Source organism: Hyperolius riggenbachi, chromosome 4 (genome assembly GCF_040937935.1).
Source record: "Hyperolius riggenbachi isolate aHypRig1 chromosome 4, aHypRig1.pri, whole genome shotgun sequence".
Lineage (NCBI taxonomy): Eukaryota > Metazoa > Chordata > Amphibia > Anura > Hyperoliidae > Hyperolius > Hyperolius riggenbachi.
Window position 1 is genome coordinate 260,145,813 of NC_090649.1, and position 26,403 is coordinate 260,172,215.

Sequence of the window (26,403 nt, forward strand, 5' to 3'; positions counted from 1 at the left end):
GAAATCACATTGCCGACACTGCTGATTGGGCCTTTGAGTGAAATCCAAAAGCACTGGAGTCAAACATATGCCTCAGGAGAGCCCAGTTAGTGAAAGTGGGGAGTGCTGCAGTGGAGCAAGGCCACATACTATCATTTTTATTTACAGCTATCTGCTACAGGATCACTTTAATAATTTCTCTTTCCCAAACTGGGACCTGAGCCAGCGAAGGTGGCAGAACTCCAAATAAAATGTATTAAAAAAACGAAGAAAAAAAAACACACGTGTACAAAAAAAATTCCCCCCAAAAAACTAAAGCTAAAAATGTTAGCTGTAGAGCATTTTGGCTCACCTCTAATAGCAAAAGCAGCAACAGTTCTTTCAAGGGGGAGGGGGGATGACACATCCAATGTTTGTAGCAGCATACAAGGTGGCCGCAATAACACCAACTGCTGGCCCGGTAAGCACTAACCTGACAAAAGTACTTATCAAATATGGATTTACAATAAATCCTAGAGGTAACAAGTTTCACATTTTTTCCTGGCAGAGAACAGAATGTATCACTTTTTGCACAGGGGAAATAATTTAAAACACATAACAAATACATCATGGCAGTCACTCTAAAAATACACTTTTAACGGGCTTTACACTGCAGACCTATGTTCCCCACACACATATATGGCACTAGGCCTTATCCGTCTTCTAGTGTGACCAGGTAACTGGGGTAAAAATTTGAAGTACTTGGGCATTAGATCCAAACAAGCGTCCCGAAACTTCTTTATCCTCCAGTAGTAAATGATTGGATTTAGTGCAGACTTGAGGTAGCATAGCCAAAGGAGCCAAGTGCTTATCTCAAAAAAGTTGTTCTTATTGTAGAAGTCTCTGTTGAATGTGGCGACAAGGCTGTAACTAGTAAATGGTGCCCAGCAGACAATAAAAACTATGAATAGGATTAAAATGGTGGTGAAGGCACGAGTTTTAAAGCTTATGTCTATATTCATTTGAAAAGGCCTTTGTAGGCTCATAAGGCCTAACTTGCTTGCCTGGCTGAGACATATGCTATCCGGATGGCTATGTATACGGACTGCGTTGTGGCGCACAGTGTTCAGTATGCCCATGAAAGCATACAGCATAACCATAAACGGAATAAAAAAGAAAATCAAAACAATCAGTATGACATAAGCTTTATAACCAGAATTTGTGGTGTAGCCAAAAACGCACTGTGGTGCTCTGGATGGCACCTGTAACTGTGGATTGCCAACAGCAAGAGGAAAAGCAACGCAAAACGAAGTCGCCCATGAAATCACAATGAGAATCTTTGCCCGATAAGGGTTCAGCTTGTCCTGCTTCTGAACAATGATTAGAAACCTGTCAATGCTTATTATAAGCAGGATAGCAACACCCTCCACCACAAACAACCAAAAAAACATGGCAGATACTCTACAGAAGGTTTCCCCAAAAATCCACTTTGTCATGATGATGGTTATTAATGCAAAGGGCATGTTCAGGATAGAAAGCAATAAGTCAGCAAATGCCAAGCTCGCAAGCAGGATATTAATTGCAGACCGCATGGCAGCTTTTTGGTAGACCATGAGGCAGACCACAAAATTTCCCAGGAATGACAGCAAAAATATAATAATCATCACAGCAGAAAGAATTATTTGAAGTGGTAAACTCAAGGTCTCAAAATTATCTTTTGTTGGCTGTGCAGTGGGAGATGTAGTGTTCAGTGGTAATGTACCAGCTGTGGTCATGGCAACTGGACTGTATTTTGGTGGCAGATCCAGGTTTCCACGAAACGAAGACTGTGGCGTTGTTAAGTTTGTATAGCCATTTTCAAAGATAATGTGTGTACTATATGTACTATAAGATGTCACCGGATGAGCTGGTGTAAGCATTGCCGAGAACACCATAGCTGTTGAGTGCAAGTTTCACAAGGCATCTCAGCAATTCTGGTATGTTGTTACTTTCCATGGTTCCTCCTCCACTCCATTCCAAAAATATCTTCTTAGAACTGAAAAGGAAGAAACAGAAAATTATACCATACAATGTAATTAACCATAGGCAACACAAAATTACACTACTCTTGAGATTAGCATTATTGCGCTAACAATGACTGAGTAGAATAATGGCAACTTACAAATGCAGGATTTACGGATCTACAAACGTGCTCTGAATCCCTGGCAGAACCCGCCTCATCCCCCAAATGAAAATGCTGTCTGTGAGAAACTCCTTTAAATGTTCTCGCTTATAAAATACACTGATAATGAGCAGCCCTGACAGAGGTTGGTTTGTAACTGCACAACTCGCCACTACTGCTGTTCCACTGGGACCTTTATATGCAACAACATATTTACAAAAATAATTTCACGAACCTCCATGATGAATAACAGAAACTCATATTTGCATTACTTATCCTGGCCTCATCAGTTGAAAGAAGGATAGCTGCATCATGTATTTAATACAGGGAAAAAAAAGCACCGTTTAACCACTTCACCCCACAGACCAATTTACCCTTATTGCCAAGAGCAATTTTCACCTGTCAGCGCTACGCCCATTCATTTTGCCATAACTTTATCACTACTTATCATACCTAAATGATCTATATTTTGTTTTTATTTCCACCACAAATTAGGCTTCTTGTGGGCGATACTGGTTTTCAGCAATTACTTTATTTTCTAGCATGTTTATAGGGAAAAAGAGACGACAAATGAAAAAAAAAAAAAACCACATTCCATCCCCTAAAGTTTTGAAATAAACAATGCTACTACAGATAAAATCCACACATTTTATTTACCCACTTGTCCCTGCTAACACAACATTTAAATTAGGTTCCTAGTACAATGTATGATGACATTATATACAATATCTGGAAATAAAAAGGTGTATTCTTTTCTGTTTTGTGTTTTTTTTGTACTCCAATAATTACAAGCATACCCTCATGACATACACATTCATTCACAGTCCCTAAGGCAACTATTTATGTAAACATTTTTAGAAGTGGGTATAACTATAGTCATTTTTTTTAAATGTATTTTGATTGTAATTTTACATTTTGGCCACAAGATGGCCAAACACTACAAAAACTGTTCTAGGTTACCAAGAAGCATATGTTCCCCTTCACCAATTCCCTATGTTTAAATTGCACCATGAACAAGTGGCAGGAGAGCACCCACCCACAGCGGATTGACAGGACATACTGGTACATTTTGCTTATATTACCAAGGCTCAGTCTGGTCATACTGGTACTTCCAGATTAAGTTACCAGGTTAAAGTATAGCAGAGTTTAGAGAAAACCAACACACAATCATTGATAGGGAAGGTAAATGGTATGTGTGAGCTCATGCAGTTTCAAAAAGAACCAAACAGATGTATGTGGCAGCTAGTGCATTTGATTAATACATATCCAAGCTGCATATATGCATACAATAACATAGAATTTGCATTAGTTATTATTGATTCATAAAGTGCCATCATATTCCATGGCACTGAGTTCTGAATTAGCATCTCATTGACCATTCATAATCAGTGAGAAGGATAAATTATCACCTCCCTTTGTCAGTTCTCTGTGATAACACTTTTTTTGCATTAAATTACAGTCTTGAGTCTGCTAGGATACTTCTCTACCAACTTTTTAAGATTTGTCTATTTTGTTTCTTTACAGAACTGTTCAAGCCAATATTGGATGGTTACGATTGATGGATTGCAATCTAAGATAGTCCACAGATTTTCAATGAGGTTTAAAGGAAAACTGAGTCATAAAAGGGTAGTAAGTAGATAAAATACTTGTATAGATAATGTAATCCAGATGAGGACTCAATCCTGGTACTGTTCCACACTGTAGTTAGCTGTAAAACCTCCCAGGCTTGTCCACAACCCACTTCAGTTAGGATCTTTGACCCGGATCCATAAATTAAGTTGCTGTCATGGGCACGTGTGCAGTTTAATCCCAAAGGACTGCCAGCAGCAAGAGTGCAGCCACTGCATCCTGTAGGATTGAACTGAGGGTGTACATTACGGCAACCTAATTCATGGATCTGGGTCAAAGGTCCCGACCCAAGTTGGTTGTGGACAAGTCCTGGACCCATGTCTATGTCATGTCAAACGTCACTTCGAGTATCCTTTAAGAAAAGTAACCATGTAGTGTCAATATAAAATGTAAGCAAGCCTGAACATTAGTGAGGCCTGAAAAGCAATTGGACCCAATACAAACCTAATTGTCTGACAGGATCCAGCCCTTCTAACCACGCTGCAAAGATATCTTAGCAATGGTGTAGCCAGAGCATGAAGGACCAAAAGTAAGGACATTCACTGATCACAATAGGGTTCTGGAAAGCTGTAGCCATAGCATTACAGCCCCCATTATTACAATCAGAGATAATAGGGGGGTTAATGTCATTTTCCCTTGCTCATTGCTCCTTTTCCCATAATACATCACCACTTATTCAAACTTTTTTTTTTTTGGGGGGGGGGGGGGTTGAACTCACCGGTTAAAGCCATACTTCTATATGAATAGGGCAGGGCTTTTTCTCACATACAGTGGCTTGTAAAAGTATTCGGCCCCCTTGAAGCTTTCCACATTTTGTCATATTACTGCCACAAACATGAATCAATTTTATTGGAATTCCACATGAAAGACCAACACAAAGTGGTGTACACATGAGAAGTGGAACGGGAATCATACATGATTCCAAACATTATTTACAAATAAATAACTGCAAAGTGGTGTGTGCATAATTATTCGGCCCCCTTTGATCTGAGTGCAGTCAGTTGCATATAGACATTGCCAGACGAGTGCTAATGACTAAATAGAGTGCACCTGTGTGTAATCTAATGTCAGTACAAATACAGCTGCTCTGTGAGGGCCTCAGAGGTTGTCTAAGAGAATATTGGGAGCAACAACACCGTGAAGTCCAAAGAACACACAAGACAGGTCAGGGATCAAGTTATTGAGAAATTTAAAGCAAGCTTAGGCTACAAAAAGATTTCCAAAGCCTTGAACATCCCACGGAGCACTGTTCAAGCGATCATTCAGAAATGGAAGTATGGCACAACTGTAAACCTACCAAGACAAGGCCATCCACCTAAACTCACAGGCCGAACAAGGAGAGCGCTGATCAGAAATGCAGTCTAGAGGCCCATGGTGACTCTGGACGAGCTGCAGAGATCTACAGCTCAGGTGGGAGACTCTGTCCATAGGACAACTATTAGTCATGCACTGTACAAAGTTGGCCTTTATGTAAGAGTGGCAAGAAGAAAGGCATTGTTAACAGAAAGCATAAGAAGTCCCGTTTGCAGTTTGCCAAAAGCCATGTGGGGGACACAGCAACCATGTGGAAGAAGGTGCTCTGGTCAGATGAGACCAAAATGGAACTTTGGCCAAAATGCCAAACGCTATGTGTGGCGGAAGACTAACACTGCACATCACTCTGAACACACCATCCCCACTGTCAAATATGGTGGTGGCAGCATCATGCTCGGGGGGTGCATCTCTTCAGCAGGGACAGGGAAGCTGGTCAGAGTTGATGGGAAGATGGATGGAGCCAAATACAGGGCAAACTTGGAAGAAAACCTCTTGGAGACTGCAAAAGACTTGAGACTGGTGCGGAGGTTCACCTTCCAGCAGGATAATGACCATAAACATAAAGCCAGGGCAACAATGGAATGGTTTAAAACAAAACATATCTATGTGTTAGAATGGCCCAGTCTAAGTCCAGATCTAAATCCAATCGAGAATCTGTGACAAGATCTGAAAACTGCTGTTCACAAATGCTTTCCATCTAATCTGACTGAGCTGGAGCTGTTTTGCAAAGAAGAATGGGCAAGGATTTCAGTCTCCAGATGTGCAAAGCTGGTAGAGACATACCCTAAAAGACTGGCAGCTGTAATTGCAGCAAAAGGTGGTTCTACAAAGTATTGACTTAGGGGGCCGAATAATTACGCACACCCCACTTTGCAGTTATTTGTAAAAAAAAAATGTTCGGAATGATGTATGATTTTCGATCCACTTCTCACATGTACACCACTTTGTATTGGTCTTTCACGAGGAATTCCAATAAAATTGATTCATGTTTGTGGCAGTAATATGACAAAATGTGGAAAACTTCAAGGGGGGGGCGAATACTTTTGCAAGCCACTGTATTAAAAATCAAATGGCAGCATCATATTATACACTACTCTTTAATAAAAGCCACTGCTCTAAGCTCCCTGCTACTATGATAAGATTCCCTTTCACAAACAGTCCCATGAAACTGTCAGTAGTGCCCCCTGGGGTACAAGCAGAACATGCTGAGAGGGTGGTTTGTTCCAGCAGTTACCATGATGCATCTTTCACAACAGGACTGGCCATATTTCTCAGGAGGCTTGGAGCCAGTCTGAGTACAGCAATAAGCACCTGATTTTATTTGTCAACTTATATACATGTAGTACAAATAAAAAGGCAAGCCAACAATTCAAAAGCTATACTACTAGAGGTAGAATTACAACAACATTCTGAAAACAGGCTCTAGCACTTCCCTGAACAGTATGAGTGGGGGAACGGCATCACACATTAAAAAATGTATTTTCAAAAAGCATACACTGATCAGCAATAATTACTTTACTTTCATGTGTTTCTATTTACCAAAATCTTAAAGCCCTAGTTTTCTTACATGCATTTCAAGAAACAATACTTAAAATTAGGAATAACAAAAGAAAAAAAGAGAAACAAAATTGTAGTTTTTGAAAAGTGAAAAACAAGAGACTTTCATATACAAACTGACTGACAGAAGAAAGGCACTTCTCCAGGTGACAGAGCAATCACTGTTCCCCTGCCTACCCATGTGACAAAACAGGAGCGTTCTAGACTGACTGGGAGCAACCAAGCTGCTGTAAGGAAGGTGTGTGCGTGTGTGTGTGTGTGTGTGTGTGTGTGTGTGTGTGTGTGTGTGTGTGTGTGTGTGTGTGTGTGCGCGCGCGCAAGTCGGAGGGTTCTAGACTGACTGGGTGCAACCAATTAGCTGTAAGCTTCTATGAGTGGTGCGTTCAGTCTATGAAAAAGGGATGAGTGCAGGGAATAACATAGCAGCATCCATGGGCAGGGTGAACACAATAGACTCAGCCAGCAATTGTTACTTAAAGATTCAGCACACGGAACATTAATTTACACAATGCGTTTTAATGCTTTTGTTTTGCTTTTACTTGTCACCTCCCACACCCAAATTGTCTATTAGGCGCCACTCCAACCACAATTAGTATTGTGGTCTATGCAGTGCCTAAGTTTCCTAGTGGCCACCTAAATTAATTACAGTGTATTACAGTGTTTAGGGAAATCAGCTGTTTAACAAGTGCTAACAAGCAGGCCTTTCATCATATATGATTCAGGCTAACCTCTGCCTACTTTGTGACAACGATAAACCAGTAACAAAATGCTACAGCCACCATAACAACATACTTGACAAAAGTGTGTGTGGTGTGTGTGTGTGTAAATTTTGTTAATTTTTGTACAGCTTGGATATTGACTAACCAAATGCAGCTGCTGCATCTGACCGTTCCAATGGTATTATATATTATTATTATAGTGTAAAGGCTGTCATGCTATATTGGGGTGTTTATTTCTTTGAGCTCCCCCACAGAGATGCCTACAATCTCATGCTGAGTGGGCTACATTATATATTTTACTTCACAATACAGAACAACGCTCTGACATAAAAATGGTTTTCTGCTTACTTTAATCATATTATTAAACTGACTGGGAATTGAAAGTGGTTATTATTTCTATTCAGTGTAATGTAAAAGGTTGATCATTTAAATCACTTTTTATCAAAATGACACATTTTGTGTGGTTCTATTTGATAGCAATCCAAATCCCTTATGGCTTGAACACTAACATTTGTGTGCATTCCAGTCCGCTTTTAAGCATCTGTAGCATTGATGTGTTGCTGAAAAGCTGACAGAAGCGTGCTAGTGTGCTTAGGTGCTTACAATTAACAACTCAATAAAAAAAAACTGACAGGGTGGAGTTTTACCAATGTCTTTGTGAATAGTGACCACATATGGAATTTCAGAGCCAGTAAAAAATTTTAGGAGAAAGGTCCATTGATGACAGTTAGAGAAGCCTTACCTGGAATGTCCACCAGCACTGGACTTCATAATTCTAACTGTATATAAATTAAAGTGCAAGTGTACTTATTAATGTGTGATAAAACAAGCTTCTATTTTGAAATACTGTACAGCCATGTCCTTACTGTTTAAAGTACATTTCAAAAATGACTTACTAGCTGGTTCTTATTCTTAATTATTATTCATACGCTGCATTTTCTGAATGCTGATAACATCTGCAGTAATAGTATTAAAGGGGTATTGTCACCATAAAAATCAAATTTCAACAGCAACTGGTCTGAGTGTATTAAGTGATAAAGATGCTAATCCTGCATTCAAAACTTTTTCTGCTGTTATGGTTTGGAGTTATCACATACTTAAGGAGCACTGGTCCTTTAGTAGTCAGTGCCAAACAGTTGCATGCTGGGGGTTCTTTTTATCTATAATATAATCCTCCTCTTCCATTTATTTCCCTGCCTAGCTGATTATCTGAAACACAATCCCCTGCTCACTTGTGTTTACAAGCAAGGCTGAGGTGACTCAGCGATTGGAGGAGAAAAGAAAAAAAAAGTAAAGGGCAGAAATGACATCAGGATTTAGCCTAAACTGTGGGCAAAAGAAATGGTTCCCACCAGGAACAATATTCTCTTCATTTACTATATAACATTCACTGAAATCAAAACGTGGACAGTACAATACATGTTATGTAAGTAGATCAAGTATTTATCTACTTATATATGTGTTTTTTTCCCTGGCAAAGTATGGCTAATCCTGCTTTAAGGCTCTGCTCACTCTATAGGTAGCAGTTGATATGTACAAGAAGAGAGTGAAGCTGTGTTAAGCTGTGTGAACGCTAGATGAATCTTTGCCGGGGAGCCTTTCAGGTCCATCTCAACCGATAATATAGTGCAAGCATACTGCCTCAATGTTAAGTATAGGAAAAACGCAAACCGCTCTGAAAAACGGCACTTCAGAGCGGTTTGCCAGGCGTTTTTTGTTACAGTAGCTGTTCAGTAACAGCTTTACTGTAACAATACATGAAATCTACTCCACCAAAAACGCTTCACAAAACCGCAAAATGCTAGCTGAAACACTACATTTTGCGGATCTGCTAGCGGTTTTTGGTATGCACCAGGCCTAAGAGCGACAGTTGTCACGGCAGAACCATGAGTAATCAGGATTGCACACCAACTGGCAATCACAATCAAATCTGAGATTGGACTTTGTAGAAAAACTTTGGGTTTTTTATACTGGAGAGGAAGCCAAAAGGCTTCCCCAAGACAAAACTAACAAATAGGTGTGAAGAAGGCTCAAAAGGGACCATTTGGGACAGCAGGTTACCACAGAGCATACAAAATCAGTGGGTGGTTAAGGAGAACAAACAATTTTTGCAGCCAGAGAGATGCTACAAGCAGCTGGCCCTGACCATTATTATTATTTTTAGTATTTATATAGCGCTGACATATTAAGCAGCGCTGTACAGTGTATAAATATATATATATATATATATATAGATAGATAGATAGATAGGATAGATAGATAGATCTTGTCACTAACTGTCCCTCAAAAGGAGCTCACAATCGAATCCCTACCATTGCCTCATGTAGTGTAAGTACTGTAGTCTAGGGCCAATTTTTTAGGGGGAGCCAATCAACTTATCTGTATGTTTTTGGAATGTGGGAGGAAACCGGAGTGCCCGGAGGAAACCCACGCAGACAAGGAGAGAACTTACAACCTCTTTGTAGATAGTGCCCTGGTTGGGATTCGAACCAGGGACCCAGCGCTGCAAGGCGAGAGAGCTAACCACTACGCCACCGTGCTGACCATATTAATAACTGTACATTTATTTGTCCTTTTTAAGAGATGGTGAACAAGCATATGGCTAATCCAATAAAACCTGAGTCAGAGTAACTGATCTACTACTGATCAGCTGATTCAGCATAATATGTTGGCGTTTTATAAATACAATAAATAAATAATACTTCATATAAATGTTGGAAGCGTTGCGCCACTATTAAAGCTGCTGATTCTGATCAAAGGTATCCCAACACCTCACAATAACAATAAAATTCTAAAAAATCAGATAGCGCTAACAGATAAAACAAATTTATTGAAGTTAATATTCATAAAAAATGATCTGCGGTTAAAAACCCACAATTGGATGGGTAGGCCTTAGTTATCCAAGATTTCCAGAAAAATATTCACTTAATGTGAACTAATTTGATGTCCAAAACTTCATACAGAGGTAATCCTCTTCAATGTTTGATAATAAAATAGCATGCTAGGCAATTTTCACCTTATAAAAATATATGTGACCTGATATTTGGGCATCCAATGAGCTTCCCATTGATGAAGTGGTTAAACATCAGAGAACGTTCATTATTGCTGGGTTTTGTGCCTCACAAAATAAGTCTGTGGTACCTGTAGTTCTTCGCTAAGCTTAGCCTGCTAAGATGGTGCCAGCAGTGCACTTGAAGTTTGATACTCACGATCCCCGTGACGGACTAGAGGGTAGCGTGGAAATTGCACAAATTCTGCAGGGGAAGCCGCTCAATCTCATTGGCCCCGGCCGGCGGCACAGTGAGAGAGACTGACGCGCTGCAGAGTAAAGGCTGCAGGGTCGGGCAGTCTGCCCGGCTCCCGGAAGAGAAGCAGTGGATGTTGACACACGGACTCCGTATCTCCACACTCCGTATGGATGATAAGCTCACGCCCTCTTCCTCGTTGCGTGTGACGTCACACGTTATGCCTGAAGCTGACGTTTCGGAAGGTACGCCTTCCTTTCTCAAAGCTGGCTCTAGTCCGTCACGGGGATCGTGAGTATCAAACTTCAAGTGCACTGTTGGCACCATCTTAGCAGGCTAAGCTTAGCGAAGAACTACAGGTACCACAGACTTATTTTGTGAGGCACAAAACCCAGCAATAATGAACGTTCTCTGATGTTTAACCACTTCATCAATGGGAAGCTCATTGGATGCCCAAATATCAGGTCACATATATTTTTATAAGGTGAAAATTGCCTAGCATGCTATTTTATTATCAAACATTGAAGAGGATTACCTCTGTATGAAGTTTTGGACATCAAATTAGTTCACATTAAGTGAATATTTTTCTGGAAATCTTGGATAACTAAGGCCTACCCATCCAATTGTGGGTTTTTAACCGCAGATCATTTTTTATGAATATTAACTTCAATAAATTTGTTTTATCTGTTAGCGCTATCTGATTTTTTAAAATAATACTTCATGTTTATTCAGGTTCTATGGCTAAAAGTATTAGAGACACAGGATCAGGAAGACTGCTAGGCAACTGGTATTGCTTAAAAGGAAATAAATATGGTAGCCTCCATATCCTCTCCTCACCTCGGGTTCTCTTTGAATTTATTTGTAATGGAATACTATTCAATAGCCAAGTTTAGTCATATATACTGTATATATACACTTTTTCACATGTATGTGGGCAATGAATGATGCCCAAATTATGGATGAATAATACATTCATGACCAACTTTGCCCAATGGAATGCCACAGGATGGTCAGCCAAAAGCAGGGGGCTAGACTCTGAATCCCGCCTCCCAACCAGATTTTTTTTTTAAAAGGGAGCAGGCCCGGCTGCCTTGTTTAATCTCCCAATTTCCAACGTGCAGACAAATTCTGAGGTCTCGAGGAGGTAGCAGTTTCAGCTGGAATGTACAAATACATGGACTGTCGCTAGTAAAACCAACAGAGGTGTGCAGCCCAGGGTTACCTTGCCGTTTACCATAAACCAATCACAATGGAATTTGCTGCAAATGTGTTTTACATCCATTATTTGGTCCAGTGAATGCAAGTGATGCAGACTGCTTGCACTAATTAGGCAGTGTCTTCCAACACAGTTATAATTGCAGTGAAAAGTGCCAAGCTCTAACCAGAACTCTGGTCTATCAGCCAAATCTCCAAATGTGTAAAATATCAGCAAATGTCCATAGATGGGGTGAATAATGTATTTACAGGTAAACAGCAACTTCAGCCAGTGCATCCCCCAGCCTCTATATTCAGTATAACAACTTATTTTTAAGAGTTAGCATAATTCAAATACATCAGTGCTGTGTTAAACATGCACATTGTAGGTATTATCCATTTACTGTGTAGCTCAATTAAGATTTGATTTTAGTACAGCTACAATAAAATGACTCATTGCAGTACTGAACTGGCATTCACTAACAACCTAAAAGCACTTATACTGCAGGCAATTTAAGGAAAATAAAAAATTAGACCAGAGGGATTTTTTTTCTGCCTTTGTGCCTCTGTCTTCTCTAGAAGGGGTTAAATTTCAGAGCTCTTTGAATTGATAGAGATACCTCAGCTAGGGCCTCATTTATGGCCCAACTGTCTCCATAGCAACCATATAATCCATCCGTAGGAGTATCCTAAATTCCTGTCATTTCTAACTGTAATAGATACCCAACAGAAAAAGAAAAATCAAAAGATTAAAAAATAGCATTTGCACATTCTTGAAGTCAAAAGATACAGACACCATTACCCTGATGGATACAGTAACTACACATAACTGAACACTGAGGGCAACGGAGATAAACAGAGTACAAAGGCATTGGGGAAGATGCAATATGGCCAATTAATCCAGATAACTCTAGGAAACCCAAGTGCAGCTTATATAGACATGACAAAATACTGTACGTAAAAGTATAAATGTGTATATATATATATATATATATATATATATATATATATATATATATATATATATATATATATATATATATATATATATATAACATTGTCAGTTCAGATATGATTAACTGCATGCTTGTTTCTGGCGTGATTCAGGCACTACTGAAGCCAAATAGTCCAGCAGGACTGTCAGGGAACTGGCATTGCTTAAAAGAAAATAAATATGGCAGCCTCCATATACCTCTCTATTCAGTTGTCCTCTAAAGGTAACACGAGGTGAAAGGAATATGGAGGCTGACATTTTAATTTCCTTTTAAACAATGCACATTGCCTGGCTGTCCTGCTGATCCTCTGGCTCTAATACTTTTAACCATAGACACTGAACAAGCATACAGATCAGAGGTCTATGAAAAATCTGACAAGATTAGCTGCATGCTCGATTCAGGTGTGTGATTTAGACCCTACTGACCAGAAAGATCAGCAGGACTGCCAAGTAACTGGTATTGTTAAAACAAAAAAATAAATAAATAAATATGACAGCTTCTATAGGTCTCATACCTCGGGTTCCTTTTAAGGGGAAAGAGAGCCCTGCCCATTTGAGCTATACTCTTTAAGGGGTAAAGATATTCGCTAGTGTAGAGGGAAGCCTCTGCAGCATGCTCAGCAACCCCTCCACTGCTCGTCGGTACCCTCCTCTTTGCGGCTACGCTCCCCTCTCCATGTATGAGTGCGACTGCATTTTATTTTTTTATTGGATGTATTGTTATAAAACATATTTCCAGTAGTTAATAAAGCCTAATTTATCTTTCTATTGATACCAGTTTCTAGTAGTTAGTATCTGATACCCAGATACTAATGACTACATTTGTATTTTTGAGATTCACTGATAGCAGCAGTGCTTTGCGCGGTTTTTGGCCTTGTTTTGCAAAGCGTTTGCAAGTGCTATATATGCAATTGTACAGCACAGGCGTTTTTGTGCTCTAAATAAAGTTTTTTCAAAATGCCGGATCCCTGTTTGCAAAAAAGGTCTTTGTTTCTGTGCAATTGTCGGGCTACCGGCCAGAACACACAGAAATGGAGAGACCCAACAGGCACATAAAGCTTTAATCAAACTAGAATCGCAGCACACCAAATTGCTGCAAAATCGCTTTTGAACAGCGATTTAAAACTGATTTTGCAGCACTTCTATACCTTGCATTGGAGCGCAATTGCTACAAAATGCTGTAGTGTCCCCAATTGCTATTCTGTCAAATTGCAAAACAATGGCAAATCTAATTGAATTGAATCCCGATCGGACATGTCGGACTTAATCGGATCGTAAATAGAATCGTAATCGAATCGCACAAAGAATCGGATCGTGTAGATCGGGCTTAAGAACTGAAAGCGGACACTGACGTAGTCCTAATTAAAATTCTAGTTGCCGTTATGGTGATCCTCTACCTACCTTGCAAGCTGGTGATCCAGAACAATGATGCAGATCAGACGTTCTGACTGGTTAAACCAGATGCATGCTTGCTCCAGGTAGTCAATGCACATGAAAAGTTACAGCTGGTACCCTTAATTTGAGCTTAGAGGGATAAGGAGGCTGATATTTATTTCCGGTTTAGCATTGCGCATAGCTTGGCTGTCCTGCTAAGCTTCTTAATTTCCTACTTTTAGCCATAGACCCTAAACAAGCATGCAAATGGTGTTTCTGACTGAAAGACTAGTTTAGCCACATGCTTGTTTCTGGTGTAAAAGCTGGACCGGTTTTGTTTAAAGAAAATGAATATGACAGCTTCCTTATGCCTCACACCTCAGGTTCCCTTTAAGCTATGTACACATATTGGCTTTCTGTAGACTAAAATAATTTGTGATCATCTTGGGAGAAAATCTAGTATGAGTGCAGGTGGCCCTCAATGTAATTGACTTCCCTACAGTGTTGAGGTTCACTGCATTAGCCTCTGAGGAAGTGTTTTTAACACGAAACAGCTGTCAGGCTTGATAACCCCCACTGCTATGGTTCAGTGATTAAAGGTGCAATTACTGTGCCTCACTCCTTCCTTCTCATTCAAATGGTGATGCGACTTCATTGAGTGCACGTATTTGCAGTACAAAATCCCAGAGCAGCCTACATGTTTCCCAGCTGTAGCATCGAGTGCCAGTCTGTACTTCTCTATTTTGGTGATACAATAGTGAGGTTGGTTGGAGAGCTCTTTTCCAATCATAATTTTATTTGCATTGTAGTGTCTGATGCTGGGTGTGTCCTTGTTTTCCCCGCTTCATAGAAACAAAACAGGCTTCTTTGCAGATAACCAAGCAGGGCTGTCTGTAAAGTGAACGTTCAATATTGTACAAATTAGCTGCGCTCATAAAAGTCCCAACAGATATTTCTTGTGTGCAGCTAGTATTCAGGTTTTGCTCTCCGCTTCCACTCAGGAATGGTAGCCGTGCCCGCCTCGGCAAGAAACCACCACCACACCCCACGCAGTGGCCACTCACCGCTATGTTATGACCCTCAGTCAAGTGGGTCTTCAGCGCCTATGGGGTCATCTGGCCGCCCCCTGCCTTTCACCGGAAACCTTCTCCCGAATTCCAAAACTGCTGTCTGTTGGTCTTTTAATCACCTCAAAAGAGACATACCAGAGCTCCCATAGCGTAAAATTGTAAAAAAAACTTTTAATTATAAAAAAAGATTGCACACTCACAAGCTAGGCTGAGGTTGTTCACATAGAGTTTTTTTGGGCTCCACCCCAAACGTTGGCCGCCGGGTTGGCTTGTTGCGCTGTGTTGCCTCCCACCGCTTGCCACGTCCGTCCCCACGCCTGCTAGTTTGTTGGCCGCGTGCGCTTGACCGGTTTCGTCGCTAAATGCGACTCCTCAGTAAAGTGAACGTTACTGGCCTTTAGGCAGCAATTGGTATTGCAAGTGTGTAACAACTACTTAGAACCCATTCACAGAGATGCTCAGCGAGTGCTCCTACCATTCACAGAGTATCCTTCCACCCACCTGACCACTTAGTGAAGGGAGCAGGGCAGCAGGTCTATGCAGCTCAACCTCCTACATACATCTCCTGCTAGTTGGTGGTGACCAGGCCATAACTGTTCTCATTCAACACTGCTGTAAATAAATCTAACTTGCACGTCACAGCATGTGACCGGGAGTGTAATGTGAACACAGGTGCAGGTCACTGCATGTTACTGAGAATAGGATGTGAACACCTGTGCATGTCCCTGCACTTTACTGAGAATAGGATGTGAACACAGGTGCATGTCACTGCACGTTACTGAGAATAGGATGTAAACACCTGTGCATGTCCCTGCACTTTACTGAGAATAGGATGTGAACACAGGTGCATGTCACTGCACGTTACTGCGAATAGGATGTGAACACAGGTGCATGTCACTGCACGTTACTGAGAATAGGATGTGAACACAGGTGCATGTCACTGTATGTTACTGAGAATAGGATGTGAACACAGGTGCATGTCACTGTATGTTACTGAGAATAGGATGTGAACACCTGTGCATGTCCCTGCACTTTACTGAGAATAGGATGTGAACACAGGTGCATGTCACTGCACGTTACAGAGAATAGGATGTGAACACAGGTGCATGTCACTGCATCTTACTGAGAATAGGATGTGAACACCTGTGCATGTCCCTGCACTTTACTGAGAATAGGATGTGAACAAAGGTGCATGTCACTGTACGTTACAGAGAATAGGATGTGAACACAGGTGCATGTCACTGCATCTTACTGAGAATAGGATGTGAACACAGGTGCATGTCACTGCATCTTACTGAGAATAGGATGTAAACACAAGTGCATGTCACTGCATCTTACTGAGAATAGGATGTGAACACAGGCACAGGTCACTGTATGTTACTGAGAATAGGATGTGAACACAGGTGCATGTCACTGTATGTTACTGAGAAGAGGATGTGAACACAGGTGCATGTCACTGTACGTTACTGAGAATAGGATGTGAAAACAGGTGCATGTCACTGTACGTTACAGAGAATAGGATGTGAACACAGGTGCATGTCACTGTACGTTACAGAGAATAGGATGTGAACACAGGTGCATGTCACTGTACATTACAGATAATAGGATGTGAACACAGGTGCATGTCACTGCACGTTACAGAGAATAGGATGTGAACACAGGTGCATGTCACTGCATCTTACTGAGAATAGGATGTGAACACAGGTGCATGTCACTGCATGTTACTGAGAATAGGATGTGAACACAGGCACAGGTCACTGCACGTTACTGAGAATAGGATGTGAACAAAGGTGCATGTCACTGTACGTTACTGAGAATAGGATGTGAACACAGGTGCATGTCACTGTACGTTACTGAGAATAGGATGTGAACACAGGTGCATGTCACTGTATGTTACTGAGAAGAGGATGTGAACACAGGCGCATGTCACTGTACGTTACAGAGAATAGGATGTGAACACAGGTGCATGTCACTGTACATTACAGATAATAGGATGTGAACACAGGTGCATGTCACTGCACGTTACAGAGAATAGGATGTGAACACAGGTGCATGTCACCGCATGTGACCGAGATTAGGATGTGAACACAGGTGCATGTCACTGTACGTTACTGAAAATAGGATGTGAACACAGGTGCATGTCACTGCATCTTACTGAGAATAGGATGTGAACACAGGTGCATGTCACTGCATGTTACTGAGAATAGGATGTGAACACAGGCACAGGTCACTGCACGTTACTGAGAATAGGATGTGAACAAAGGTGCATGTCACTGTACGTTACTGAGAATAGGATGTGAACACAGGTGCATGTCACTGTACGTTACTGAGAATAGGATGTGAACACAGGTGCATGTCACTGTATGTTACTGAGAAGAGGATGTGAACACAGGCGCATGTCACTGCACGTTACTGAGAATAGGATGTGAACACAGGCACAGGTCACTGCATGTTACTGAGAATAGGCTGTGAACACAGGTGCATGTCACTGTATGTTACAGAGAATAGGATGTGAACACAGGTGCATGTCACTGCATGTTACTGAGAAGAGGATGTGAACACAGGCGCATGTCACTGCACGTTACTGGGAATAGGATGTGAACACAGGCACAGGTCACTGTATGTTACTGAGAATAGGATGTGAACACAGGTGCATGTCACTGTATGTTACTGAGAAGAGGATGTGAACACAGGCGCATGTCACTGTATGTTACAGAGAATAGGATGTGAACACAGGTGCATGTCACTGCACGTTACTGAGAATAGGATGTGAACACAGGTGCATGTCACTGCATGTTACTGAGAATAGGATGTGAACACAGGTGCATGTCACTGCATGTTACTGAGAATAGGATGTGAACACAGGTGCATGTCACTGCATGTTACTGAGAATAGGATGTGAACACAGGTGCATGTCACTGCATGTTACTGAGAATAGGATGTGAACACAGGTGCATGTCACTGCACGTTACTGAGAATAGAATGTGAACACAGGTGCATGTCACTGCAAGTTACTGAGAATAGGATGTGAACACAGGCACAGGTCACTGCACGTTACTGAGAATAGGATGTGAACACGGGTGCATGTCACTGCATGTTACTGAGAATAGGATGTGAACACAGGCACAGGTCACTGTATGTTACTGAGAAGAGGATGTGAACACAGGCGCATGTCACTGCACGTTACTGAGAATAGGATGTGAACACAGGCACAGGTCACTGTATGTTACTGAGAATAGGATGTGAACAAAGGTGCATGTCACTGTACGTTACTGAGAATAGGATGTGAACACAGGTGCATGTCACTGTACGTTACTGAGAATAGGATGTGAACACAGGTGCATGTCACTGTATGTTACTGAGAAGAGGATGTGAACACAGGCGCATGTCACTGCACATTACTGAGAATAGGATGTGAACACAGGCGCATGTCACTGCACGTTACTGAGAATAGGATGTGAACACAGGCACAGGTCACTGCATGTTACTGAGAATAGGATGTGAACACAGGTGCATGTCACTGTACATTACAGAGAAAATGATGTGAACACAGGTGCATGTCACTGCATGTTACTGAGAAGAGGATGTGAACACAGGTGCATGTCACTGTATGTTACTGAGAAGAGGATGTGAACACAGGCGCATGTCACTGCACATTACTGAGAATAGGATGTGAACACAGGTGCATGTCACTGTACGTTACAGAGAAGAGGATGTGAACACAGGCGCATGTCACTGCACGTTACTGAGAATAGGATGTGAACACAGGCACAGGTCACTGCATGTTACTGAGAATAGGATGTGAACACAGGTGCATGTCACTGTATGTTACCGAGAATAGGATGTGAACACTGGTGCATGTCACCGCACGTTACTGAGAATAGGATGTGAACACTGGTGCATGTTACTGTACATTACTAAGAATAGGATGTAAACACAGGTGCATGTCACCGCACGTTACTGAGAATAGGATGTGAACACAGGTGCAGGTCACTGAGAATAGGATGTGAACACAGGTGCATGCCACTGCATGTTACTGAGAATAGGATGTGAACACAGGTGTATGTCACCGCACATGCTACAGCAAAACCCCTAATATCCAGCACAGGCAGGGATTCCGGATATGTGTGTGTTAGTTGCTTGACAAGTTGAAGTAAACCAGAGGTGTTGTAAATGGAAGATTTGATACTCATTCGAGGCTTCCTCCAGCAGCATAAACATGCCTGAGTCCCGCGCTGTCCTCCCGCTGTCTGCGGTTCAGCCACGATCAGCCCCGGTAACAGGCTCAGTCACGGGTCTACTGTGCATGCTGCTGGAGGAAGCTGCAGGTGAGTATCAAATCTTCCTTTTGCAACAGCTCTGGTACACTTTAACCACTTCCCAACTGAGGGGTTTTACCCCCTGACCACCAGAGCAATTTTCACCTTTCAGCGCTCCTTCCATTCATTCGTCTATAATTTTATCATTACTTATCGCAATGAAATGAACTATATCTTGTTTTTTTTGCCACCAATTAGGCTTTCTTTAGGTGGGACATTATGCCAAGAATAATTTTATTCTAAATGTGTTTTAATGGGAGAATAGGAAAAAATGTGGGAAAAAAAATTATTATTTTTCAGTTTTCGGCCTTCGGCCTTTATAGTTTTTAAATAATGCATGCTACTGTAATTAAAACCCATTAAATGTATATGTCTATTTATCCCGGTTATAAAACCGTTTCAATGATGTCCCTATCACAATGTTTGCCGCCAATATTTTAGTTGGAAATAAAGGTGCATTTTTTTCAGTTTTGCGTCCATCCCTAATTGCAAGCCCATAGTTTATAAAGTAACAGTGTTATACCCTCTTGACATAAATATTTAAAAAGTTCAGTCCCTAAAGTAACTATTTATGTATTTTTTTTTAAATTGTAAATTTATTTATTTTTTAATTACAAAAAAAAAAATATTGGGGAGTGTGGGAGGTAAGGAGTTAATTTTTTGTGTAAAACAAGTTTATTTGTGTGTAAAAAATGGTTAGGGTGTAGTTTTACTATTTGGCCACAAGATGGCAACATTACCAATTTGTTTCATGCGACCTGCAAGCGTCCTTCCGGACGCTTGCAGGAAGTAGAAAGAGGCTGGGACTTTGTTATTTTTTCACAATGATCGCGCTGCTCAGCCGAGCGGCAGCAGATCATTGCGGGGCTTAGATCAACGAACGGGAATGGATTTTCCCGTTCGTTGATCTCTGGGCGAGCGGGCGGCGGCGTGTTTACGAGCGGGAGCGCGGACAGTGGCGGGAGTGCGCAAAGTACGGATTTCTCCGTCCCTGGGGGTGAAAGGATGGAAAAAGGGGCGGAGAAATCCGTACGCGCGGGGGTAAAGTGGTTAAGCAACCCTCCCTAAGAGAACATCACCCCCCATGTAGACTGGTGCGCAGTGGAAACGGCTTACAAAACCTCCAGGCTCTTCTACACTTCCTGCAGCTCCCAGCTGCAGTCCTCTGTGTACGGTTCCTGAACGTGCAATGTGACCTGTTGCGGGTCCAGTTGACATGCTGGGGAGCTGTACATGGACGCAGCACAGCAGCTGGAAGCTGCGGGAAGTGTGAAGACTGTACACGGAGGATTTGTAAGTCATTTGCGCTGCACACCGCTCTGTAAAACAGTATAGGTGGCCACACACCATACAATTTTCATGCAATCTGGCTGTACTATCAATCACCAAGTGCATTTATACTACATGGATGTTGGTAAGGATTGTATAAAAATTGTACAGATTGCATAAAAATTGTATGGTGTGTGGGCACCTTAGGCCCCATTTAAACTTAATCAGTTGCTTTCAGTTATAACTGAAAGGACAACTGATTTTCAAAGTAAGGCCCATGTTTCCCAATGGCTCAGAGTACACTATACGCGTTTTACCTGAAAGATTTTTCATAATGCTCTGCCATGGAGAAGATAAAAAAAATGCGTACCAACTGATTAAGTGTAAATGGGGCCTAAAGTTCAACCGCCATTCTCCCCCACAGGCATGCCAGTCGGTTGACTGCCGGATGCCTTAGTACCAGATAGCTGGAACTTTACTCCATTTTGGTATCCCAAAATACACAGTATTCCAAATTATGCAAATTGTAATTAAGTGTCAAAGATTAATTACAAGCCAGAAAGAGGGAGTCCCCCCCCCCCCCCCATGCACACAGCTGAGGCAATTAAGCCTCATTTGAATCACAAATTTGAGTAGATAACTACTCGTTACTACTTGTGAACCCATCTTAATGCTTAAGAGGACTGGGGCGTAAAAAGAGGCAATTTTATTGGCTTCAGACTCTCTTTAAGCCCAATAAATACCCTTATACCACCCATGTATCTTGCCATCTATTTACAGCCACTCGTGTTGCCTAGCAACCGTCCAACTCTGTTTCCCTGCACGGATCTTTGGCAGGAACAGATCTTTTGCAGATACTGATCTTTTGTGTCTGTACAGCATCTGTGTGTGCAGCATCTTGCAAAGATTTCTGTCTGATGGGGAGTTCAGCTCCATAGAAAATACTGTGTAGAGTATGGCTCTCATACTACATGAAGGGGGTAAAATTGGTCTGTGATCTTTCATTTTCAAAAGCTATGGTCTGATGTGTGTATGAGCCTTAAGAGAGCAGCTGCTAAAATGCTATTACAAAGCAGCAAACAGGTATTTGAAGCTGCTGGAGCCTCTGGAGGATCCTCCAGAGGATTGCAGTTATGCTGGGAACACACGTTATATTTGAGATTTTAGATGCGTTTGATTGATAAAGTCCGTCATGTCCGATATTTCTCTTCGATTGTTTTACCGCTCAATTCCTCATAAAAGTGAATGGCAAAAAAAGATAAGAAAAACGAGCAGAAGATAAGAGAATCAAACGGGAAAAACGTATCTTGTGTTCCCAGCATTATAGATAAAACTTCTATTCAGCCACCCATAACCAATGCTGACAAACAGAAATGGCTGCAGTGGGAGTAGCGCTACATAAAGACTCATTTTCAAACAGTCTTATTTATCGAGGCGTGCCCTGCATTCTCTGGATGGTCCAGATGGACGCAGTGGTGGATGGTTGGTGGATGGCCACCATGTCCCAAACAGTCTTTGACATCAGCAAGGAGTTGGCGGACTCATGTTTTGGGCCGGATTCTTTGGAATAGACCCTTTTAGGGTCCCTGAAGGTGTGAAAAGGACCTCTGTAAAGTATGTGGATTTTCTGACTGACTACTTCCATCCATGGTACAAAAATAACTGTCTTTTCCGTGACAAAATCATCTTCATGCATGAAAATGCACCATCTCATGCTGCAAGGAATACCTCTGCATCATAGGCTGCTATCAGCAGAATGGATGAAAATTCAAACATGTGACAATGTTCAGTTCTTCACAACCTATAAAATGTTTTGAAACTCTGTTGTGGGTAATCATTTTAAACTGCGCATTTTCAGTTTTTTATTTTTGAAAAACATACCATTATTAGGAGGTTTGTTTTAGTAACATTCAAATTATACTCTATCTGGCTGATGACTCCAAAATTATGTTGCGATTTTCTGCGGCTGGGTAACGCCACCATGAGTCAAGCGCTAACACGTGTGATGTAACAAAAGCTGCCATTCGTCTGCATTTTAACAGCATTCAAATGGGGCTCATGGAGGGCAACACAGGGCACTGAACTGCTCAACAAGTGGTGCATCCTGTTGGAGTAGCTCACAGCATGCTCTACTTTTACCAGACAACTTGCAAGTTTATTGTGGTAGTGAAGCACACATTCATTTTACTGTATGCTTCACTGTATGGTCGCACCTCACGTCAACATGCAAGGTGATCTTCCAGCACCATTGTGATGGTATTGCCATACAATGTACACAGTGTGGACCGACCCTTAAAGCAAATCTGTGAGGTATCTGGTTTTTTTCTCTCCCCAGAGGGAAAAAAAAACAAATACCTACCTCAGGAGGGGATCTTCAAGAGGCTTCCCTCATATTTCTCCACCAAGACATTTGTGAGCTGGGACCTCTGAAGCACAGCCACACTGCGCAGTAGCACAGACCCGTGAGGACTTCAGCACAAAAACCCGGGTGCTAGTCTACTTTAGAGGACCCAGCAGGAAACCTCATCAGGAAATTCAGGCAGCAGGAAACCTCACCTGGAAATTCAGGTAATGTGATGGACAGCATCCTCTAAAACGGCTAGGTTTCCAATAGGTTGTAGTAAACTACGCCCACACTATTTGGCCAATCAAAACACTTTGGACTGTAAAGGGTGCTGTCATTAGAAAACTGTTCTCTATGAGGTTTTATGTTGGGTTCTACTGGTACTACTCTAAAAAAAAAAAAAAAAAAGTTGAACTTACCCGGGGCTTCTAATGGTTCCCCGCAGACATCCTGTGCCCACGCAGCCACTCACCGATGCTCCAGTCCACGCCTCCGGTTCACTTCTGGAATTTCCAACTTTGAAGTCACTGCGCCTGCACGGCCGTGTCCTCGCACCCACTGACATCACCAGGAGTGTACTGCACAGACGCAGACCATACTGGGCCTGCTCAATGCACTCCTGGTGACGTCAGTGGGAGCAAGGGCACGGCGCGCAGGTGCAGTGGTTTTCTGACTTTAAAGTCAGAAATTCCAGAAGTGAGGTGGGGATCGGATGCATTGGTGAGTGGCTGCACGGGCACAGGACATCTGCGGGGGACCATTAGAAGCCCTGGGTAATTTCAACTCTTTTTCCCCCTACAGACTAGTGCCAAATGCTGAGCGGGTCCATGCTACTGCGCATGTGCGAGACAACAAGGATCGACAAGCAGATTTTCAAAGGGGACAGCGGGAGACCAGAGGACCGGGACGGAAGAAGCCTCTGGACCATCCAGACGTTTACGTCTATTGAGGTAAGCACTCACACTGAGCACTTTTTTTTTACCCTACAGGTTCCATTTAAAGTGGACCTGAACTCAGAACTTCCTCTCTGCTCTAAAAGTTAAACTGCATTTCTTTGTTACAACTGATACAAATCCTGTAATAAATCTGCAGTGAGTCTACTTCTTGCTTTCAAGAAAGCAGACATATTGTTAACATCCTGTGTTTATCAATTACCTCTTTGCTGTAGCAGTCAGCTAACAGATCAAATTACAACTTGTGTTTAGTCACAGATGAGGGGGGCAGACTAAACTCTCTAAATATATACAGGGTGCATTGCTCTATGCTTTCCTTTTGCCCTGTGCAAGAGATCTGTAGAAAGGCATGAGCACCAAGTGGCCACTCAGATTTTAGGGTACAAAGAAAACATTTATAGTAAAATAGAAATAATAAAAACATGTGATTTTAGTAAGACAACATGGAAAGCAACACTATTACGTTAGCAGATAAAGTTTAGTCCAACTGCAATCCTAGTATGCAAGAAGCATGATTTTATATGCCAGACAGGTAAACATGCACAACCTTTGTTAGGTACAGCTGCCTCACTTCGAGCAGCTCTGCGGAAAAGGCCAGACGAGGGGGAAGAAAGGAGAGAGAATGACTTGTAACAATGTAACGCGAACAAAGTATCAGGAGTGCATTTCTTACTACCGACAACATCACCAATAGCTCTCCCCTCAGTCCCCTGCAGGCTGCAGCCACACGTGTTGTAGCATGATGTGCAGTACTAGCAATGAGAGGTGAAAGGAAGCCGTGCCCGGGCTGAGCAGTACCTGCAATAGTGATTTGTGCAGCCGGAAGACATTTGCAGCTCCAGTGCTCGCCCGCGTACAATAGGAATGCGAAGCAGCTACTGACCTGGGGATACGCTTCTCGCCCAGCAGTGACTTCCCCAGCAGTCGCCCCGACTACAGCGCTGTTTCACCGGACGATTCAGTCTCATCCATTCATTCCTGCAGGGGAGCTCATTTCGGCGCACACCGATTCAGCTCCTAGCATTGCACGAGTCCCCTGATTGCCTATCATGCCTGGAGCGAGAAGCGCTTTAGCAGCTGTACAGAACTGTGCTTGCTTGGTCCACAACCCACAAGTCCTTCCATGAGAAGCAAGCAGCCAGCAACTAGGCACAAGCCCGGCCTACAGCGACGGCCACACCCACCAGCCCCTATTGGCTCCCCAGAAACAAAAAAAAAGTGCAGCTTTGAGACACAACTGGCAAGAAAGAGAAACTTACTAATGACATTGTGAATACCTGTCTGACTGAGTCAGTCAGTGTCTATGTGACAGTCTCTGTCCTTCATAGGGTAGCTGTTCACTCAATTATAGGCCCTACAGTGAGTAGATAAAACGCATTACAGGTAAGGGAAGAATATACTGGAGCAGTTTTCATGTTTTTGGCCAGTTTTCCAGTGGCATAAATTTAGCAGGATAATTTGCGTCAATTTAGAATTAGTTACATCTTGTTGACATCCCTGGAAGGAAAAAAAACTACTTAAGTAGTGGGAAGCCTCTGGAAAGTCCAGCGGCTACCCTGATTCTCTTTGACCTCTCCAGTGTTAAACAGGGCCCTCTTAAGCCCCCGCTCCCCTATGCGCGAACCCTGCTGGTGCCTGCACTCATGCACAGATGGGAGCCAGCGCTTCCCTCTTCTGTGGTAAGCATGTAGGTTTTTTCTTTGACTTCAGGTACACATGAGATGTAAAAAGAAAAATATATACATACCTGGGGCTTCTTCCAGCCCCGTTCAGGCTCGATCAGTCCCTTGCCGTCCTCCCGGGCCACCTGGTTCCTCCGCTGGGTGGCCTGGTAATTCAGCCAGTTGGTGCAGGAGCGCAATAGGGGTCGCAGGCATGGCGAACCGCACATGGGCATTTTCCCCTGACTAGCTGAATTACCGGCCCGCCTAGCGGAGGATCCAGGTGGCCCGGCCATCTCAGGTTTACTTTACAGAAAACGTAAGTTTGGGGAAAGAAAAGGTGCTTGCCTCAGTAGAGGGAAGCAGCTGGATCCTTGAGAGGTTTCCCACATCTTCCTGTAGATCACCGTTTCTCATTGGAACCCTCTGAAATTTTCAGCTGTGCTACCATTCATGAACAAACGCAGCTGCACTGAAGGCCTGTGAAGTAACACAGAGCCATTCATGCACCACAGTATAAAAAGCCATGCATGACGGGTTCTGTGCTACTGCGCATGTGTGGACCAACTACGATCTTCGACAAGCCCTTGGGAAAGAGGTTTGAGAGAGTCCCAACGCTGGAATGGTGGACAAGTGAAGCCT

General features: G+C 42.4%; 1 protein-coding gene across 2 annotated transcripts; it reads right to left on the minus strand.

Annotated features, from left to right (window-relative positions):
* Positions 1–547: 547 nt before the first annotated feature.
* GPR63 (G protein-coupled receptor 63) lies at positions 548–25,024 on the minus strand. 2 transcript variants are annotated; one of them, XM_068279411.1, is made up of 2 exons: positions 24,984–25,024; positions 548–1,993 (listed from the first exon to the last, which is right to left on the minus strand). In XM_068279411.1, exon 2 carries the CDS (start codon positions 1,890–1,892, stop codon positions 624–626), a length of 1,269 nt encoding a protein of 422 aa, XP_068135512.1. In that variant the 5' UTR covers positions 1,893–1,993; positions 24,984–25,024; the 3' UTR covers positions 548–623. The 2 variants fall into 2 exon arrangements, with proteins under 2 accessions (XP_068135512.1, XP_068135511.1); XM_068279410.1 differs by lacking the exon at positions 24,984–25,024 and adding an exon at positions 12,398–12,434.
* Between the last annotated feature and the right edge of the window lie 1,379 nt (positions 25,025–26,403).